This window comes from Puma concolor, chromosome A2 (assembly GCF_028749965.1).
Source record: "Puma concolor isolate L17-30 chromosome A2, mPumCon1.1.hap2, whole genome shotgun sequence".
In the NCBI taxonomy this organism is placed as follows: Eukaryota; Metazoa; Chordata; class Mammalia; order Carnivora; family Felidae; genus Puma; species Puma concolor.
Genome location: NC_141668.1, coordinates 151,664,762 through 151,681,351, shown reverse-complemented (window position 1 = coordinate 151,681,351; position 16,590 = coordinate 151,664,762). Strand labels below are relative to the sequence as shown.

Here is a 16,590-nt window from a genome sequence, read left to right as displayed (position 1 = left end):
ATAGATCTTTTTTTTAATTAAGTTTTTAATTTTAATCCCAATATAGTTAACATACAGTGTTATATTAGTTACAGGTGTACAATATACTGATTCAGCATTTCTGTACATTACTCAGTGTTCATCATGGTAAGTGCACAGAAGTATAGATCTTGGAAATACTCAGCACATGAGCAAGGGCAGCTGTTCATTTCCATAAATATTGAAACATCTTTTGGGTCTCTGGTATTCAGGCCATGCAGATCAGGTTTCTGCCACCAGTTGCACGAAGATTGCATGCAAGAAGGGAATTGCAGCCCCTAGGTGAGATTGATTTTAGCTCCCTTTCCTTCAGCAGCTTCTCTAATACCCAGTTCTTTGGATCTGAAATTGTCAGATTGTTTGGTGGAATCCTTGTATTGCCCTGGTGACTAGGAGAGCCATCCTTTGGTATTATAGGCTTCTGAGTGGCCTCTCAGGATACTAGAGAAGCTGTTACCCTGAAAAGCCATTACCCTTCCTAGCTCTTACTGTTTTCAACTGAATTAATGCCTCTGAAGCCTTAGGAATGGTGGTCATAAAATCTTCCAGTCCTCCATTAACCATCTCAGTCACTAACCCTGAAGCAGCAAACAAGGTGGGAGGCATTCCTGCCAGTGAAGATTAGGGCTTCCTTCTGTGAGTGGGGATACATTTCACCAAGCAGGCTTTCCAGTTCAGTACTCTTACACCCTGCATCCAGCATAGTCTGGGTATAGGTCTTAACCCTGAAGTTGACTCTGAAATTCCCAGGAACACAAGGTACTAATAAACTGTACCAAATACCAAGATTGGGATATGTAGAATCAGCCTCAGGGCTAATATTGGCCCCTTAGATAGGCTTTCACAATAGAAGAAACCAAAAAAGATGCCAAATTTGCCTGATAAAGCTATTCTTGCTTCTATCTTGTGTGTGTGTGCGTGTGCGTGTGCGTGTGCGTGTGTGTGTGTGTGTGTGTGTGTGTGTGTGTGTGTGTGTGTTTGAGTGTAAATGGCATTTTCTGGTCCTCAAGAACGGGTTTTACTTGGCTATAGCAATCATTACACTGGTCCACAGTTTGTCTCCTTTATAGACTCTGAAGGACTGAAAGTAAAGCTCTGGAACATGGTTCACTCTGTTCCACCACTGCAAGAAAGAGAAAAGTTCTGTCCCACAGTCCTCAGGACTGGCCCTGGCTTCTGCGAACATGCTCCAGATTGCAGGCCAGTCAAGGAAGTCTGCATCACCCACTTCCCATGGAAAGAATGTTGGGGGATGAGCTGGTCTAGTCTGTGTAGATGCAGTGCTACCATCAGAGTGCAATGTGAAGACAAGGGACAGACATGGGGAGGAGCACAGACAGAGTCCCTGAGCCATTCTGTCCAAGTAGGGCTGTGCAGGAGGCTCCTGCTAACTCAGGAGGAAGCCTTTTGGGCAGACATGAGCACAGACTTTGAAGAGGCCCATGAACTTCAGGCCTCTGGTGGCTGGACCAGGGACTATGAAAATCTCATCACTTATTTATTTTTATTTTTTATATTAAATGTAATTTATTGTAAAGTTGGTTTCCATGCAACACTCAGTGCTCATCCCAACAGGTGCCCTCCTCAATGCCTATCACCCACTTTCCCCTCTCACCCACCCCCATCAACCCTCAGTTTGTTCTCAGTATTTAAGAATCTCTTAAATGCCTTTGGGCTAGAGGTAGAGACCCCAGGGATAGTGCATTGTGTTTAAGCAGAAATGGATAAATATTCCTTGCTAAATAAATGCTGAACAATATGAAACTGTCATAGGTTACTCAGAAATCCTGTTCTGTCTAAAGTAGTGAACTCTGTTCCTTGACCTCGGAATGATTTTTGGGTAGTTTCCCCATAAATTCTTTGGAAAGGCAATTTATGCCTGTTGAACATTTGTTTTAGCTGGGATGGGCCAGTTTTATCTATGAATTCTAAAAAGCCAAGGAAAAGAGTATCTCAGAGAGCCATAGGGGAGAGCTTGCTTTCCTCTCAATGTTTCCAGGGCAGATGAAAGTATCTGCTATGGCCACACTTGGGAAGCTTCTATAGATGGAGCAAAGAAAGCATAAACTAATATGTATTGGGTTTTGTTGTTCAGGTGAACATAAGATCCACTTTATTCCGGGAATGATTGGTCCTTTTCTGGGTGTGACACTGGTCCCACAGCCAGAAGTACGGAACATCATGATTCCCATCTTTCATGACATGATGGACTGGGAGCAGAGGAAAAATGGCAACTTTAAACAGGTAAGATGACACCTTCTCTCCTCTGGATGGACCCCTTCTGCCCAGGCAGGTGATCCAGATGGCCAGACTATGGTTCTAGTGGGAATGGCTACAGCCCATCTTGGCTTGCCCATCTTGAATCCTGTTCAAGGGTTTTCCCTTAATTGCTGACCAGAATTGATTTGTGGATTTTCTTCACGTAGCTAGAGGTCAGAAAAGAATAATAGGAAAGGAATGAACATGATATAAAGAAATTTTCTGTTCAAGGAGAGAGTGACTGAGACTGTGATCAAGTTTCATTCAGGAGAGGCCCTGGGAGCATAGTACCCTTCCTCTCTGGTGCATGGTCCAGGCATTTCTAGGGCTAGAGCCAAGATCAGATGACATCTCATGGCTCATAGCCCAGAATTTCATAGATTCCTGCACAGAGGGGTGGGTCCAGAAGGTATAAGCCCTTAGCTTCTGACTAAGTCACTTCAGACTGTTCCTCTGTGCATATCTTCTGCCACCTCTAAGGCAGAGGAGATGGCCCCTGCCTTTTTATGTGTAGCACCAAGGAATAGGACTAGGACCAATAGTGGTCAGTGAAGCTGATTTTAGCTAATAAAAGAAGTAACTTGCTAGCAACAGGAACTGTCCAGTGTAAGCTAGCCTGCTTTGGGAGATGGGGAGTTCTTTGCTGGTGATTCTCAAGCAGAAGCTCCCAGGAGACCTCTAGAAGAAATTTATGTATTGGATTGGAGACTGTACCAGTTTCCCAGTAAGCTCCCTCCTAACCCTGTGACTCTGAGATAACCAGTGGTCTTGTAGTGAGTAGTTGTAACAGTGAGGAACAGACCAGACAGACAATAATTTTTAAATTCTTATTTGTTTGTTTGTTTGTTTTTAAGTTTACAAAGAGCAAAATTCATTCTTTGTGATTTAAAGTTCTGTAAATTTTGATAAACACATAGTCATGTAACCACCACCACAATCAAGATTTTTGAAATTCCTAAGAATTCCATCATGCTACCATTTTGTAGTCAAACCTTCCCCCTACCTTTAACCTATGACAGTCTGTTCTCCATCACTGTAGGTGTGCCTTTTCCAGAATGTCATTTGAATGAAATAATGTAGAATGTAGCCTTTTGAGTCTGACTTCTTTCACTCAGCATAATGCCATCCAGAGGTTCATCCATGTTGTTGCACTTATCAATTTTTCTGTTGCTGAGTGGTATTCCATTGCAGTTATTCACTATTTGAAAGACATTTGCACTATTTCCACTTTTTGTTGGTTATGAATAAAGCTATTAAAAAATATTTCTTTACAGGTTTTTGTATGAATATAAACTTTCATTTTTCTTAGGTAAATTTCTCGGAATAGGATTGTTGGCTATTGTAAATGTATGTTTAACTTTATAAGATGCTATCAAATTTTATTCCCAAATGGCTATGCCATTTTTTCTTTTTTTTTTAATATAATTTATTGTCAAATTGGCTTACATACAACACCCAGTGCTCATCCCAACAAGTGCCCTCCTTCCTGCCCATCACCCACTTTCCCCTCCTCCACTGCCCATCTACCCTCAGTTTGTTCTCAGTCCTTAAGAGTCTCTTATGGTTTGCCTCCCTCCCTCTCTGTAACTTTTTTTTCCCCTTCCCTTCACCCATAGTCTTCTGTTAAGTTTCTCAAGATCCACATATGAGTGAATACATATATCTGTCTTTCTCTGATGGACTTATTTCACTTAGCATAATACCTTCCAGTTCCATCCACATTGCTGCAAATTTGAAATTCCAGCAGCATTGTATGAGAGTTTTAGTTGATCCATATGCTCATCAGAATTTGATATCATCTCTTTGTGTGTGTTTTTTAGCCATTCTAATAGATACATAGTTGTATATCTTGGTGGTTTTAATTTCCATTTCTTTAATGATTAATGATGTTGAGCATCTTTTAATGTGTTTCTGTCTTTATATCTTCTTTGGTGAAATTCAAAACTTGTATTCATTTTAATTGGGTTATTTGTTTTCCTATTGTTGAGTTTGAGGGTTCTTTATGTATTCTAGATGTAAGTCTTTTGTTGAATATATGATTTACAAATATTTCCTCCCAGTCTTTAGCTTGGCTTCCCACTTACAATAGTGTCTTTCACAGAATAAAAATTTTTAATTCTTATGCAATCCATTTTATCAATGGTTTTCTTCTATAGATCATGCTTTTGAGATCATATCTGAGAAATCTTTGCCCAGGACCATGAAATTTTTTCTCCTGTGTTTCTTCTAGAGGTTTTATAATTTTATATTTAGATCTATTACCTATTTTGAGGTAGCCTTTGTGTAAGATGTGAAGTATGGGTCAAGACTTTTTTTTCCTTTTCACACATGGAGGTCCAACACCTTTGTTAAGAGAAAAACTATTCTTTGTCAAAAATCAGTTCACTGTATGTGTACAGTTCTCTCCACATGTACATAGTATACAGCTCTCCAGTCTTTCCATTGATCTATGTCTTACCTTTCACCATTCCCACACAGTCTTGATTATGGTAGCTTCATAGTTAGTCTTAAAATCAAGCGGTGTGAATCCTCCAAATTTTTTTTTCAGTATTGTCTTAGCTATTCCAGTTCCTTCTCTTGTAAGTCTCAGAATTAGCATGTCAATATCTGCAGAAATTACTGCTGAGATTTTGGTTGAGATTGCATTATAATCTGTAGATCAAATTGGAAAGAATTGATATCTTAGTAATACTTAATCATACTTCTAGTCCATTAAGGCAATATATCTCTCCATTTTTTAGGTATTCTTTTATTTTTTCATTAATGTTTTATAGTTTCAGCACACAGATTTGTACATGTTGCTAGATTTATATGTTAAGTATTTCCTGGTTTTTGGTGCTATTATAAATTATTCTGATTTTTAAATTTTACTTTTGTTGCTAGTACATAGAAATACAGTTGTTTTGTATATTAATATTATATCCTGCACCCTTGCTAAACTTACTTATTAGCTGTAGAAGGTTTTGGAGATTCCTTGGGATTTTCTATTTAGTTAATCCTATCACTTTCATTTTTTTATGAAATTTATTGTCAAATTGGCTTCCATACAATACCCAGTGCTCTAATCCTATCACTTTCAAACAGAGACAGTTTTATTTCTTCCTTTCTAATCTGTATGCCCCCCCCCCCTTTTTTTTTTTTCTTATACCTCATTGCACTGGCTAGGACCTCTGGTCTGGTGTTAAATAAGAGTGATGAGAGTGGACATCCTTGCTTTGCTCTTAATCTTCAGGGAAAGTATTTGGTGTTTCACAATTAAGTATGATGCTAGCTAGTTGTAGGTTTTTTATAAATGTTCTTTATCATGGGTAAATAGTATTTAACATAAGAATCCATTTTTGGAGTGTGCAACTCTAATGCCTTCATTTCTTCAGAAAATAATAACTTCAAACAGAAAAGAACTTAATTTTCTTTTTTTTTCACAACCTTCTAAATTATGCAAAATGCACAACTGCCTGATGAGAGAACCTAGTTATGGAGAAGCAGATGACATTGCGGAACTGCACCATGGGTCACTGAGTTTGTTAAAAGAGGGTCTAGGCTGTATTCCACCATTACGACTAGTGAATAAAGAAGGATAACTTTGTGGAAGACTAAGTTGGAACTCATTTTCACACTTTAAGACTCAGCTGTTAAGCTGTGTTCTTTCCCTCATTAAGGCTATCGTGGAGTTCCTGGACAGCTCAGTCAGTTAAGTATCTGACTCTTGATTTCAGCTCAGGTGATGATCTCACAGTTTGTGGAATTGAACCCCGTGTTGGGCTTCACGCTGGCAGCACGGAACCTGGAATTCTCTCTCACCCTCTCTCTGCCCCTCCCCCGCTTGCACACGTGCTCTCTCTCTCTCTCCCTCTCTCTCTCTCAAAATAAATAAACTTAAAAAAAAGACTATCATGAACAATTGATATCAAGCAAGCCATGTAAACCTTGTTGACTCTGGTAAGCAAAATCTTGCTGCTGCTTCCGTTTGCCACCAAATATTTTTTTTTTCAATGTTTATTTATTTTTGGGACAGAGAGAGACAGAGCACGAACGGGGGAGGGGCAGAGAGAGAGGGAGACACAGAATCGGAAACAGGCTCCAGGCTCTGAGCCATCAGCCCAGAGCCTGACGCGGGGCTCGAACTCACAGACCGTGAGATCGTGACCTGGCTGAAGTCAGACGCTTAACCGACTGCGCCACCCAGGTGCCCCGCCACCAAATATTTTTAAAAAGTGGTCTACTTGTGGCTTTCCAGTTTTCCAAGCACCATTTGTTAAAGAGACTGTCTTTTTTCCATTGGATATGCATGGGGCATTTGTACCCCAATGTTTATAGCAGCACTTTCAACAATAGCCAAATTATGGAAAGAGCCTAAATGTCCATCAACTGATGAACGGATAAAGAAATTGTAGTTTATATACACAATGGAGTACTACGTGGCAATGAGAAAGAATGAAATATGGCCTTTTGTAGCAATGTGGAAGGAACTGGGGAGTGTTATGCTAAGTGAAATAAGTCATACAGAGAAAGACAGACACCATATGTTTTCACTCCTATGTGGATCCTGAGAAACTTAACAGAAGACCATGGGGGAGGGGAAGGAAAAAGAAAAAAAAAAAAAGGTTAGAGAGGGATGGAGCCAAAACATAAGAGACTGTTAAAAACAAGAAACTGAGGGTTGATGGGGGGTGGGAGGGAGGAGAAGGTGGGTGAGGGGTGCTGAGGAGGGCACCTGTTGGGATGAGCACTGGGTGTTGTATGGAAACCAATTTGACAATAAAGTTCATATTTAAAAAAAAAAAGTGGTCTACTCTTTTCATCCCCACATTTCCATTTCCCACCCTCCTATCCATCCAGTCTAATATGTATTGTATACCCACTTCTGTTGAAGTTGCTCTCTGCAAGAACACCCATAACCTTTGGGGCACCTGGGTGGCTCGGTCAGTTAAGTGTTGCATTCTTGATTTCGGCTCAGGTCATTACTTCACAGTTCGTGAATTCGAGCCCCATGTCGGACTCTGCACTGACAGTGTGGAGCCTGCTTGGGATTCTCTCTCTCTCTCCCTCTCTCTCTTCCCCTCCCCTGCTCTCTCTCACTCTCAAAATAAGTAAATAAACATTTTTTTAAATGTTAAGAAAAAAATACGACCCATAACCAAATTACCAAAATTTTTGTCTTGATTACAGTTGTGCTTTCCACAGCTTTGGCTCTGTTAACTACTCCCCTACTTCTTCCCACCTTCTAAAAATATTTCTTCTAATTATAAAAACAATAGGTATTTAATGTAGAAAAATTAAAATGCAAATAAGATATAATGAAAAAATTTAATCCATAATCCTACTATTTTAGTAACTTGTGGGGGAGACAGAGTATGTCTTTTTAGACTGTTTTTTCCCCATACATAGAGGTTTTTAAGTTAAAAAATGGAATCATTGTATATATTGGGGTTCAGGGGCCATTGTGTGTATTGACTTTTAATCTCCCCTTTTTAGTAACATGTTTTCATCACCATCTCTTCGTGTCAGTTCATGCTCCTCTGTCCTGCCCTTAGTTTAGAGGCTACACAGTAGTCCATTGCATGGCCTACACCACAATGTATTTAGTCAGCTCCTAGTTTTAGAAACGTAAGTTCATTCCAAATTGTTGTTGTTAATATTGCAAAAGACATATTCATTCCTAATTATTCTCTGAGATAAACTTCTCAACTGTAATTCCTGGGTCAAAGAGCCTTCCTTAATTAGGTTCTTTTTTTTAATATGAAATTTATTGTCAAATTGGTTTCCATACAATACCCAGTGCTCATCCCAACAGGTGCCCTCCTCAGCAGCCCTCACCCACCCTCCCCTCCCTCCCACCCCCCATCAACCCTCAGTTTGTTCTCAGTTTTTAAGAGTCTCTTATGCTTTGGCTCTCTCCCACTCTAACCTCTTTTTTTTTTCCTTCCCCTCCCCCATGGGTTTCTGTTAAGTTTCTCAGGATCTACATAAGAATGAAAACATATGGTATCTGTCTTTCTCTGTATGGCTTATTTCACTTAGCATCACACTCTCCAGTTCCATCCACGTTGCTACAAAGGGCCATATTTCGTTCTTTCTCATTGCCATGTAGTACTCCATTGTGTATATAAACCACAATTTCTTTATCCATTCATCAGTTGATGGACATTTAGGCTCTTTCCATAATTTGGCTATTGTTGAGAGTGCTGCTGCTATAAACATTGGGGTCCAAGTGCCCCTATGCATCAGCACTCCTGTATCCCTTGGGTAAATTCCTAGCAGTGCTATTGCTGGGTCATAGGGTAGGTCTATTTTTAATTTTCTGAGGAACCTCCACACTGTTTTCCAGAGTGGCTGCACCAGTTTGCATTCCCACCAACAGTGCAAGAGGGTTCCCGTTTCTCCACATCCTCTCCAGCATCTATAGTCTCCTGATTTGTTCATTTTGGCCACTCTGACTGGCGTGAGGGGATATCTGAGTGTGGTTTTGATTTGTATTTCCCTGATGAGGAGCGACGTTGAGCATCTTTTCATGTGCCTGTTGGCCATCCGGATGTCTTCTTTAGAGAAGTGTCTATTCATGTTTTCTGCCCATTTCTTCACTGGGTTATTTGTTTTTTGGGTGTGGAGTTTGGTGAGCTCTTTATAGATTTTGGATACTAGCCCTTTGTCCAATATGTCATTTGCAAATATCTTTTCCCATTCCGTTGGTTGTCTTTTAGTTTTGTTGGTTGTTTCCTTTGCTGTGCAGAAGCTTTTATCTTCATAAGGTCCCAGTAGTTCATTTTTGCTTTTAATTTCCTTGCCTTTGGGGATGTGTCAAGTAAGAGATTGCTACGGCTGAGGCAGAGAGGTCTTTTCCTGCTTTCTCCTCTAGGGTTTTGATGGTTTCCTGTCTCACATTCAGGTCCTTTATCCATTTTGAGTTTATTTTTGTGAATGGTGTAAGAAAGTGGTCTAGTTTCAACCTTCTGCATGTTGCTGTCCAGTTATCCCAGCACCATTTGTTAAAGAGACTGTCTTTTTCCATTGGATATTCTTTCCTGCTTTGTCAAAGATTAGTTGGCCATAGGTTTATGGGTCTACTTCTGGGGTTTCTATTCTATTCCATTGGTCTATATGTCTGTTTTTGTGTCAATACCATGCTGTCTTGATGATTACAGCTTTGTAGTAGAGGCTAAAGTCTGGGATTTTGATGCCTCCTGCTTTGGTCTTCTTCTTCAAAATTACTTTGGCTATTCAGGGCCTTTCGTGGTTCCATATGAATTTTAGGATTGCTTGTTCTAGTTTCGAGAAGAATGCTGGTGCAATTTTGATTGGGATTGCATTGAATGTATAGATAGCTTTGGGTAGTATTGACATTTTGACAATATTTATTCTTCCAATCCATGAGCATGGAATGTTTTTCCATTTCTTTATATCTTCTTCCATTTCCTTCATAAGCTTTCTATAGTTTCCAGCAGACAGATCTTTTACATCTTTGGTTAGGTTTATTCCTAGGTATTTTATGCTTCTTGGTGCAATTGTGGGATCACAGTTGTGGGATCAGTTTCTCTATTTGTCTTTCTGTTGCTTCATTATTAGTGTATAAGAATGCAACTGATTCTGTACATTGATTTTGTATCCTGCAACTTTGCTGAACTCATGTATCAGTTCTAGCAGACTTTTGGTGGAGTCTATCGGGTTTTCCGTGTATAATATCATTTCATCTGCATTTCATCTGACTTCATCTTTGCCATTTTTGATGCCTTTTATTTCCTTTTGTTGTCTAATTGCTGATGCTAGCACTTCCAACACTATGTTAAACAACAGCGGTGAGAGTGGACATCTCTGTCGTGTTCCTGATCTCAGGGAGAAAGCTCTCAGTTTTTCCCCATTGAGGGTGATATTAGCTGTGGGCTTTTCATAAATGGCTTTTATGATGTTTAAGTATGTTCCTTCTATCCCGACTTTCTTGAGGGTTTTTATTAAGAAAGGATGCTGATATTTGTCAAATGCTTTTTCTGCATCGATTGCCAGGATCATACGGTTCTTATCTTTTCTTTTATTAATGTGATGTATCACATTGATTGATTTGCGAATGTTGAACCAGCCCTGCAGCCCAGGAATGAATCCCACTTGATCATGGTGTATAATTTTATATGCTGTTGAATTCGACTTGCTAGTATCTTATTGAGAGGTTTTGCATCCATATTCATCAGGGATATTGGCCTGCAGTTCTCTTTTTTTGCTGGGTCTCTGGTTTAGGAATCAAAGTAATGCTGGCTTCATAGAATGAGTCTGGAAGTTTTCCTTCCCTTTCTATTTTTTGGAATCGCTTGAAAAGGATAGGTATTATCTCTGCTTTAAATGTCTGGTAGAAAGAATGAAATATGGCCCTTTGTAGCAACATGGATGGAACTGGAGAGTGTTATGCTAAATGAAATGAGCCATACAGACAAAGACAGATACCATATGGTTTCACTCTTATGTGGATCCTGAGAAACTTAACAGAAACCCATGGGGGAGGGGAAGGAAAAAAAAAAAGAGGTTAGAGTGGAAGAGAGCCAAAGCATAAGGGACTCTTAAAAACAGAACAAACTGAGGGTTGATGGGGGGTGGGAGGGAGGGGAGGGTGGGTGATGGGTATTGAGGAGGGCACCTTTTGGGATGAGCACTGGGTGTTGTATGGAAACCAATTTGACAATAAATTTCATATATTGAAAAAAAAATTAAAAATAAATAAATGTCTGGTAGAATTCCCCAGGGAAGCCATCTGGTCCTGGACTCTTATTTGTTGGGAGATTTTTGATAACTTATTCCATTTCTTCACTGGTTATGGGTCTGTTCAAGTTTTCTATTTCTTCCTGTTTGAGTTTTGGAAGAGTGTGGGTGCTTAGGAATTTGTCCATTTCTTCCAGGTTGTCCAGTTTGTTGGCATGTAATTTTTCTTAGTATTCCCTGATAATTGCTTGTATCTCTGAGGGATTGGTTGTAATAATTCCATTTTCATTCATGATTTTATCCTTTTGGGTCCTCTCCCTTTTCTTTTTGAGAAGCCTGGCTAGAGGTTTATCAATTTTGTTTATTTTTTCAAAAAAAACCAACTCTTGGTTTCGTTGATCTGCTCTACAGTTTTTTTAGATTCTATATTATTTCTGCTCTGACCTTTATTATTTCTCTTCTTCTGCTGGGTTTGGGGTGTCTTCTTCTGCTGGGTTTGTGCTGTTCTGCTTCTATTTCCTTTAGGTGTGCTGTTAGATTTTGTATTTGGGATTTTTCTTGTTTCTTGAGGTAGGCCTGGATTGCAATGTATTTTCCTCTCAGGACTGCCTTTGCTGCGTCCCAAAGCATTTGGATTGTTGTATTTTCATTTTCATTTGTTTCCATATATTTTTTAATTTCTTCTCTAATTGCCTGGTTGACCCATTCATTCTTTAGTAGGGTGTTCTTTAACCTCTATGCTTTTGGAGGTTTTCCAGACTTTTCCTGTGGTTGATTTCAAGCTTCATAGCATTGTGGTCTGAAAGTATGCATGGTATGATCTCAATTCTTGTATACTTATGAAGGGCTGATTTGTGACCTAGTATGTGATCTATCTTGGAGAATGTTGCATGTGCACTGGAGAAGAAAGTATATTCTGTTGCTTTGGGATGCAGAGTTCTAAATATATCTGTCAAGTCCATCTGATCCAGTGTATGATTGTTTCTTTATTTGTTTCTTTATTGATCCTGTGTCTAGATGATCTATCCATTGTTGTAGGTGGAGTATTAAAGTCCCCTGCAGTTACCAGATTCTTATCAATAAGGTTGCTTATGTTTGGGATTGTTTTATATATTTGGGGGCTCCCATATTCGGCACATAGACATTTATAATTGTTAGCTCTTCCTGATGGATAGACCCTGTAATTATTATATAATGCCCTTCTTCATCTCTTGTTACAGCCTTTAATTTAAAGTCTAGTTTGTCTGATATAAGTATGGCTACTTCAGCTTTCCTTTGACTTCCAGTAGCATGATAGATAGTTCTCCATCTCCTCACTTTCAATCTAAAGGTGTCCTCAGGTCTAAAATGAGTCTCTTATAGACAGCAAATAGATGGGTCTTCTTTTTCTATCCATTCTGATACCCTATGTCTTTTGGTTGGAGCATTTAGTCCATTTGCATTCAGTGTTATTATAGAAAGATATGGGTTTAGAGTCATTGTGATGTCTGTAGGTTTCATGCTTGTGGTGATGTCTCTGGTATTTTGTGGTCCTTGGAACATTTCATTCACAGAATCCCCCTTAGGATCTCTCATAGGGCTGGTTTAGTGATGACGAAATCCTTCAGTGTTTGTTTGTTTGGGAAGACCTTTATTTCTCCTTCTATTCTAAATGACAGACTTGCTGGATAAAGGATTCTCAGCCACATATTTTTTCTATTTATCACATTGAAGATTTCCTGCCATTCCTTTCTGGCCTGCCAAGTTTCAGTAGATAGGTCTGTGACTAGTCTTATAGGTCTCCCTTTATAAGTTAGAGCTTAATTACATTCTTACAACCCCACTTCTCACAACTCTGCTGTCCTTTGACGTCTCAGACTGCAGGCTACCCTTTCTGTGTGCCCCACACCAAGCACTGGCCATGCTGGCCTGTGTTAGCTGTTGTCCCTGCCTCCTCTACCAGATGATGAGCTAGGTATTGGGCACCAGGGCCGTTTCTTGTGCATTTTTCCTTAGAACCCACCAGAGTCCCTGAGACATGTTAGATTCATGGAGATGAAAATCAAAGTTAACATTTATTGAGCACTTCTAAGAGCTAGAGCACAGGGACACCAAAGAAGACTGTTAACCACCATTACTGCTTCACAAACAAGGAAATGTAGGCTTAGAGAAGTAAATATCTTGCCCTGAAGTAGGCAGCTGGTTGTCACAGGACAAATATTTGTTGAATGTATAATAAGATGTCACTTGTCACTTCAGGAATATTGATTCCATAGAATAAAAGTAATTCTGAAAACACAAAATTGTCAATATTACCAACTATGACATGATATATATATATATTTTTTTTTTAATGTTTATTTTTGAGAGAGAGAGAGAAACAGTGTGAGTGGGGAAGGGGCAGAGAGAGAGAGAGAGAGAGACACAGAATCCAAAGCAGGCTCCAGGCTCCGAGCTGTCAGCTCAGAGCCCGACATAGGGCTCAAACCTATGAACCTTGAGATCATGACCTGAGCCAAAGTCGGACACTTAACTTCCTGAGCCACCCAGGTACCCCATGACACGATATATTTGAAGAACTTAGCATTTTATTTGACTTAAAGACATTGGTTTTGCATACATTGATCTACAGCATTACCTGTTTTGGATTTCTCAGTTTCTCCTAATAACTTCTCCCTTTATCAGCACTATAGAGGGTGATGAAGTAATATCCCCATATCTTCCCATCACCAACTCCTCTGCCTAATACAGAAGTTCTAACACTTGAATAGGCATCACAACTGGGAGGGCTTATTGAAACAGATTGCTTCTCCTTTTCCCAAGTTTCTGATCCACTGGGAGCCTGAGAATCTTCATTTCTAATGATATCTAATGACTGATACTGCTAGCCCAGGGGCCCATTTTGAGAATTCAAGGGAACTACTGCACCCATGTTTACACAGTCATACCCCCTGCTGCTCCAGGTCCCTTTCCCCTATTTGCCATGTCCTGGAAAACACAATCTACCTATACCTGCATGTTTGAAGAGAGATCCCTTATTATAAACAGACCCTTCTTCCCCTGGGAGGCTTGTGGGCCACTGATTGACCCAGTAAGAAGAGACAAGATTTGAACTGAGAATAAGATCCCTTGGCCTCTGGTCCTGGCTCTATCTGACTTTACATGACCCAGGCAAGTCCCTGCTGAAGTCTCTTCTCCACACAGAGAAAGACATGGCATCAATCCCTAAGGACCCCTGGTCTCATATTTTCTTTCTCTGAAATGCGTATTCAAGCAGCTGACTCATCAGGCCATACGTGAATGTGTGACAGTCTCTGCAGAGCAGACCACTATAAACAGAGCCACATTTATCCATCCATTCTCATTTCCTGCTGAAGGGGTTCAGAAACCATAATTGCCTTCAATGAATTTTCTAGTTCAATTATTTTTTTATAACTTCATTGCTTTAGGACTCTTTGGCCCTATGTGAAGTGAGAAAATGCTTCTGTTATAGCTCATTATTGAAAGCAGCCATGCCTCTTTGTTTATATGAAGTATTTATATAAATAATACCAAAATACCACATTTATTTTTTTAATATGATTTATTGTCAAACTAGCTAACATACAGTGTATACAGTGTTCTCTTGGATTCGGGAGTAGATTTCCATGATTCATCACTTACATACAACACCCAGTGCTCATCCCAAGTGCCCTCCTCAATGCCCATCACTCATTTCCCCTACCCCCATCAACCCCTCAGTTTGTTCTCTGTATTTAAGAGTCTCTTATGGTTTGCCTCCCTCCCTCTCTGTTTGTAACTATTTTTTTTTCCTTCCCCTCCTCCATGGTCTTCAGTTAAGTTTCTCAAATTCCACATATGAGTGAAAACATATATCTGTCTTTCTCTGACTGAGTTTCTCTTATTTCACTTAGCATAATACCCTCCAGTTCCATCCTTGTTGTTGCAAATGGCAAGATTTCATTCTTTTTCATCACTTAGTAGTATTCCATTGTATATATAAACCACATTTTCTTTATCCATTCATCAGTTGATGGACATTTGGACTCTTTCCATAATTTGGCTATTGTTGATAGCACTGCTATGAATATTAAGGTGCATGTACCCCTATGAATCAGCACGCTGTTTCCTTTGGATAAATTCCCAGTAGTGTTCTTGCTGGGTCATAGTGTAATTCTGTTTTCAACTTTTTGAGGAACCTCCACACTGTTTTCCAGAGTGGCTGCACCAGTTTGCATTCCCACCAACAGTGCAACAGGGTTCCCCTTTTTCCACATCCTCATCAACATCTGTTGTTTCCTGAGTTGTTAATTTTAGCCACTCTTGAGTGGTGTGAGGTGTCACAATACTACATTAAAAATGTTTAATTTTTTTTATTTTTAATGTTTATTAATTTTGAGAAAGACAGAGAGACAGTGGGAGCAGAGTAGGGACAGAGAGAAGGAGACACAGAATCCAAAGCAGGCTCCAGGCTCTGAGCTGTCAGCAGAGCCTGATGCAGGGCTCAAACTCACGAGCAGTGGGATCATGACCTGAGCCGACGTCAGACACTCAACCAACTGAGCCACCCAGGCGCTCCCAGTACCACATTTTAAAGGCTAATGAAGGGTTTAAAAGACTTTTATCTCACATCACTTATGACTAATTTCTCACCTCAGAGTAAATCCAGTGAGGCTTATTGGAAGTGGCTGAGCACTGCTGAACACCTTGCAGATCAGTTGAGTAGGAAAAAGTACAGTATTGCTCCTCACGGTTTAAGAATTCAGTAACTATTGCAGGTGCCCCAGTGATGAGGCAGTGGCGAGGCAGCAGCCCCAAGGTCTCTAGGTCCTATGGGGACAAACAGTGGAGCTTTTTATCCTGAAGTAGAATCTCTGAAGGAAACACTCATACCTTGCTCAACTCAGAATCATGTCAGCCATTCGAGTAAGGGCTAGCCCTGCTGCAAGCTTCCTTTGTGACTGGCTGACTAGAGGGTAAAGTTCTAACCAAATGTATTTTACTCACACAAATTCTTTTGAGTGTACATTTTTTTAAGAAAGAGAAACACTTGACAAAGACCTCTTTTGTATCCAAAATACTTTTCTTTACATGGAATCCTTGCCTTTTGACCCTAGACTGGGAAAAGAGTATCTGAGGTATGTAAGTTCCAACTTTAAACCACTGGAGTGGGGAGCCTTCCTAATCAAGGGGGCAGAGTGGTTTCTTGGTGCTGTAGATGAGGTCCTGCCTTCCCTCGGATTTATTTGGTACAAGGACAAAATCAGGAAGCAGTTCCCAGCCATTCTCACCTGTGGTAGGAGCTAGATTTCCCAATCTTCCTCTGAGGTCAGCTTGGGTTCATGAAGTCTCTGCTTCCCTCTAGGTGGAGGCTGAGCTGATTGACAAGCTGGACAGCATGGTGTCAGAAGGGAAAGGCGACGAGAGTTACAGAGAGCTCTTCGGCCTGCTGTAAGCTGCTTTAGCCCCAAGCACCCCACACTGGGGGAGGGGGTGAAATGGGCTGATGAGGGGTAGGGGTGCAACCCACGCTGGCTGGGCTTCAGAGGGTGAGTATCAGGAGTGACCTAGATTGTTCCTAGTCAATAGGACGGTGGCATTATGGCAGCAAGCTCTCAGGGATTGCCATAGTTGACTAAAGAGGTAGAGACA

General features: G+C 40.2%; 1 protein-coding gene across 14 annotated transcripts in view; it reads left to right on the top strand.

The window, feature by feature from the left end:
• The window catches only part of DOCK3 (dedicator of cytokinesis 3), a 602,545-nt gene that overhangs the window by 543,628 nt on the left and 42,327 nt on the right, over positions 1-16,590 (top strand). For all 14 annotated transcript variants that reach the window (XM_086698089.1, XM_086698088.1, XM_086698093.1 and 11 more), the window contains 2 exons: positions 2,114-2,262; positions 16,304-16,389. In XM_086698089.1, the coding sequence (XP_086554215.1) occupies positions 2,114-2,262; positions 16,304-16,389 (235 nt within the window). The remainder of the gene's footprint in view (positions 1-2,113; positions 2,263-16,303; positions 16,390-16,590) is intronic.